This window comes from Clytia hemisphaerica, unplaced genomic scaffold (assembly GCF_902728285.1).
Source record: "Clytia hemisphaerica strain Z4C2 unplaced genomic scaffold, Clytia hemisphaerica genome assembly, whole genome shotgun sequence".
Taxonomy (NCBI): domain Eukaryota; kingdom Metazoa; phylum Cnidaria; class Hydrozoa; order Leptothecata; family Clytiidae; genus Clytia; species Clytia hemisphaerica.
The window spans coordinates 323,595-328,754 of record NW_027104179.1 but is presented as its reverse complement, the minus strand read 5'-3'; the positions used below and the strand labels follow the sequence as shown (position 1 = coordinate 328,754).

The following is a 5,160-nucleotide window of genomic DNA, read 5'->3' as shown; positions in this document are numbered from 1 at the left end:
AGCCTTCTCAGGGAAAACGAAAGTGATTTATATCTCAAGACAAAGAAATTTTCAGACCCAACTTTGTATCTCAAAAATATCAGTATCAAATTTCCGATCGATTGATATATGATAAGCCTATATTTGGGTTGGAAATATTTTCAGTTTTGCCTACAGGGGTCCAATAACCAAAAATCCACCATTATGGATACCCAGATGAGAAATCCAGGTGGCCCACCCGGTGGGTACTAGGGTTGCGAGCTGACTTTCGAACTTTGGACCCTTACCGGGACTAAAAAAGAGAAAACCAAGGAAAATTTTGGGAATTTTACTACCCTTAGCGGGACAAATTTGACCAATTTTGACCAAATTTTGATCTTTCAGGGGGTAAAAAGTTGAAATTTTCCTATTTTTCAGACCCTTAGTTGGACTGAAATTTGATTTTCTGATTTTTCCGACCCTTAGCGGGACTTTGGAAATCCAAAAAAGGTACACTTAAGGACGGCACATACCGTACCCTCCATTTGCCTAAGTACCCCCCCCCCTTCGGGGTGGCCCAGAAGCTTAAAATCTTCTTATTACCATAAGAAACAAGAAAAACCCCAAGAAAGTTAGTCCACCAAATGGATAAGATGTACTTCCCGGCTCGTACCTGTCTAATATTCATATACCATTTATCATAACATCGATAATTTTTATCTACGACTGTAACGATGTTAATCACTTCAGTGTTGACAATCGCTGCATTTCATATAATTTTTGATCGTCTTGAATTTACAGCGAATGACGATGTTAATCACTTCAATGTTGAAAATTATCATCTTTTTCACAGCTATTTTTAACATCTGATCCTCCAAAGATTCACAAGTTGTATATGTTTTTATTCCATCTATAACTGTGACGTTAAAACTACCGAGAAAAAGAACTATTATTTCAGATACCGAAATCGTTATTCAGTAGTATATATTTTAATTGTTCTTATCTATATTTGTCACCACATAGCATTTTAGGTGTAGTTGGAGCATCTCATAGCCCAGTAAGGCAATTCAAATAGGAGAAGGAAAACTCTGATATAACACCAGCTGGAGTATCCCAGCCTAAAAAAATCTCGTTCTATTGCAGGTAGAGCGATAGGGATCATTAGGCAGTTAACAACAGATAGTTGATATGGTTTTTGATCCTCTTCTGCCTAACCACTCTTGGTTAAGGAGAAAACTCTCAAGTTAGTTGAGAATGGGTATGTAGTCGTTGCGCAACACATACTATATTAGCAATTTGAAAAGACAATGGATTTCTCATACAGCTCCAGGGTCCGGGATCTATTGGTAGTCCCTAACAGGGATAGGCCTTTGATTACCGGTCAAGCTTCTCTCGATCATTCTTCTCTCTTTGATTCCACCTTGGGATCCAATGAAGGTGAGATCTTAAACCTCAATGGGAGGGTCTCTCCAGATAAGATTGAACCTGATCAATCAAAATCAAAACCAACAAAACTTTCAAGATGTTCTAACCCGTGTTCTAACTTCTTAAAAATCAGTACTTTTAACGTTACCAAACTAAGCGGACCAACACAACTTAATGAACTGGTACTCTCCATGTCTAATAACTCTATAGACATCATTGCTCTTCAAGAACGTCGAATATTACACCCTGACGATGATTTAATTTACAATTCAATTTCTTCCTCCCAGCTTATCACCTCATCTGCAACAAAAAACACGGTTAACGCTTCTGTTGGAGGGATTGGCTTTCTTCTTTCATCTAGAGCAGCCAGCAACTTAATAAGAATTGAAAAAATTACACCTAGAATCGTGATTGCTGAATTTTCCAGCAACCCAGTTTTAACAGTAGTGTGTGCCCCCACAACAGTGCTCCCGAGGAAGATGATGAGGAGTTTTATTCGTCACTTTAAATTTGCTTAGCCATATTCCAAGGCATAATTTTCTTTCCATAGCCGGTGATTTTAATGCCAAACTTGCATACCCTGATGTTCCTTTTTCATTTGACAAGGCTACAAATCGTAATGGTGAATACCTTTTAGATCTTCTACAAGAATTTGACCTTTTTTCCTCAAATAACTCCTTCATGAAATGTGCTAATCATCTCTGGACCTTCAAATATCCAAACAGCGATAAAGCACAGATCGACTATATCCTTTTCCGGAAAAAATGGCGTAATAGCATACAGGACTCAAGAGCATATTCTTCCTTTGCTACTGTGAGTACTGATCATCGCATCGTATCTTCTAAGGTCAAACTTAGTCTTCGCTCTTCCAAACCTTCCAAAACTAATCCTTTAAAACAAATAGATTGGAAAAGAGCCTCTACAAATCCTGAAGTCTGTAGCATAATTGGAATTGAGGTCTTTAACCGTTTTTCTACTCTTTTCAACGAAGAATTGACCAAAGATAATTTTGAGCTAGCGTACTCTTGTCTTAAAGATTCCACAGAAAAAGTTGCCCTAGAGCAACTTCCAAGAAAACAAAAACGAGCTAAATCAGACCCAAAAGAATGTCCCTTAGTCAAGAAAGCAAGAGAAATTCTAACAAAAGCTTCCTCTTTGTATAATGCAGCACCAACGCAGAGGCGCAAGGAGCAACTTAACTCTGCCAAGATTAAACTTGACGAGGCCTACCTAGAGGCTCAAGTTTCTTTTATTGATACTCAGCTGAAGGACATGTCTGTCGCGATGGTTGGAAAGTAGTACAAAAACTAAGTGGCAAGAACTCAAAACCGTCCATCCAGCTGAAAGGTGGCTCGGATAAAAACGCTTAGATAATTGGTTACAGCATTTCAAAAATCTTTTGGGTAAAAAACCGGTGTTAGCAACAAATAACTTTCTCCCACGAGAGCAAATCTCCCCCCCCCTCTAGATAAATCTACTTTCTTTTCCATGGAAGAGTTGACAAAGGTCCTTTCCACAACAAAATCATGCAAGGCCCTCGGTCCAGATAACATACCACCTATTATCTGGAAGGACAGAAATTTTCATGATATCCTTTTAAAGCTTTGCAACCTCGCGTTTGAAGACAAAGTTTGTACAACACACTGGTTAAAATCGACCATAGTTCCAGTAACAAAAAAAGGAGACCTTAGTCTTGCCACAAACTATCGTGGTATCTCTCTTCTCCCAATCGCAGCAAAAATCTATAATAAGCTTCTTCTAAATAGAATACGGCTTCATGTTGAACCCATTCTTCGTAAAAATCAAAACGGTTTTCGAAGTGGTCGTTCTACTTTAAGCCAAGTTCTTGCTCTTCGACGAATCTTAGAGGAAGCTAGAAACTTCAATCTTGAAGCAATTTTGATTTTTGTTGATTTCAAAAAAGCCTTTGATTCGGTTGATCGCGACTTAATGTTTGATATTCTCTCTCTTTACGGCATCCCTCAAAAGATCATTGATGCCATAAAACTTCTGTACACTAATACAAAATCTTCAGTACAAACACCTGATGGCGAGACTTCAACTTTTTCTATTTTAGCTGGTATTCTCCAGGGTGATACCCTTGCACCATTTCTCTTTATTCTAGTTGTCGATTACCTTATGCGCGTTTCTGTTGATAAAATATCTAGCTGCGGTTTTCTTCTTCAACGTAGGCTTGGTCCACGTAATCCTGCCGTTCATTTAACAGATACAGACTTTGCTGACGACATAGCACTTATCAGCTCTACCCTAGAGGATGCACAAAATCTTCTAATTGCTCTTGAATCTGCTGCAAACTGTACAGGCTTATACCTCAATGAGTCCAAAACCGAATATTTGACTCTTAATGTTAACGAATTATCAGACAATATTAAAACAATATCTGGTACAAACCTACGAAAGGTAGAAGACTACAAATATCTTGGTTCTTACATCTCTTCTTCTGAAAAAGACTTTAAAATTCGCAAAGGTTTAGCTTGGAGTGCATGCAATAAGCTGCATAGTATTTGGTCATCTTCCTTCATCGACTCTAGTCTCAAAGTTAAAATTTTCAAGTCAACTATTGAGCCAATTCTTATGTATGGTTCAGAAACCTGGTCCCTTACCAAAAAGTTTGAAAAGCAACTAGACGGTACCATACCAGACTTCTGAGAAGGGTTAAAAATCTCTCTTGGCGTGACCATCCAACAAAACGCACCATATACGGTTCCTTGAAACCAATCTCTCTCCTCCTTAAAGCCAAGCGCGTTCAATTTGCTGGTCATTGTTTCCGTGCCTCATCTGAGGTTATTTCCTCCCTATTGCTTTGGAAACCTAAACGTGTGGCTCAGAGATCGAGAAAACTTACCTTTCCGGATGTGGTGAGCAGGGATACAGGCCTTGATCTTAGCGACCTGGGCACTGCTATGCGCAACCGCGGCTCCTGGCGCCAGCGAGTGGAATCCATTGTCTCGACTGCGGTCGAGCAATGATGATGATGATCGAAAGAGGAGTCCTACACCTACGACTGCGGTCGCAGACTTACTTACTGATATCTAAAAAAGCCGTGTAGAAATACTAGGGGGGGGATGTTAGGACTAATTTTTTAAGCCCATTTGTCAAAAGTTGCCATTGGGTATAAAAAGAAGAAAAATTCATGTAAAAACCCTGTGGAACTTTTTTCAAGGTTGCCACGGGTAGGGTGCCACCGCCGCTCCGCCAGCAAAATCGAAATTTCAAAAAATTTTAAAACATAGCGAAGTGACCCCTCATTTGAAAGGTATTTTCATGCTGATTAAGAAAATCAATATTGTAATGGTGAAAGACACTCTCACAAGAAGTAACTTAAGAAAAACGATCAAAAAATTGCGTTTTTAGCAAAATCCTCAAAATTTTGCCAACTGTTGGAAATTACTTTTTGTGACAGTGTTATTCAACCTCATTATATTGATTTTCTTAACCAGCATGAAAATACCTTTCAAATGAGGGGTCACTTCACTATGTTTTGAAAATTTTTGAAATTTCGATTTTGCTGGCGGATCCACGGTGGCACCCTGCCCGTGGCAACCTTGAAAAGGGTACCACAGGGTTTTAACATAATTTTTTCTTCTTTTTATACCCAAAGGCAACTTTTGACAAATGGGCTAAGAATTTATGCCATTTTTGCAAAATAACATCCCCCCCTAGAAATACAGTACCTGGTTTCACGCTGACAATCTTTCACGTTTTGATTTTAGAGCATAGAGAATCAAAGATGCATCTGCGGTGAGCAGACCAATA

At 38.9% G+C, this 5,160-nt stretch overlaps 1 protein-coding gene across 1 annotated transcript; it reads left to right on the top strand.

Moving 5' to 3' along the window:
- Positions 1 to 1,265: 1,265 nt before the first annotated feature.
- Positions 1,266 to 2,682, top strand: LOC136814734 (uncharacterized). Its single transcript, XM_067071155.1, has 2 exons — positions 1,266 to 1,395; positions 1,934 to 2,682. Exons 1-2 carry the CDS (start codon positions 1,266 to 1,268, stop codon positions 2,680 to 2,682), a joined length of 879 nt encoding a protein of 292 aa, XP_066927256.1.
- Positions 2,683 to 5,160: the final 2,478 nt, after the last annotated feature.

Coding starts and splice junctions, on each gene's coding strand:
- LOC136814734 (XM_067071155.1), top strand. CDS start 1,266: ATGGATTTCTCATACAGCTCCAGGGTCCGGGATCTATTGGTAGTCCCT. Junction 1,396..1,933: donor CACCTTGGGATCCAATGAAG/GTGAGATCTTAA, acceptor TTCTTTCCATAG/CCGGTGATTTTAATGCCAAA.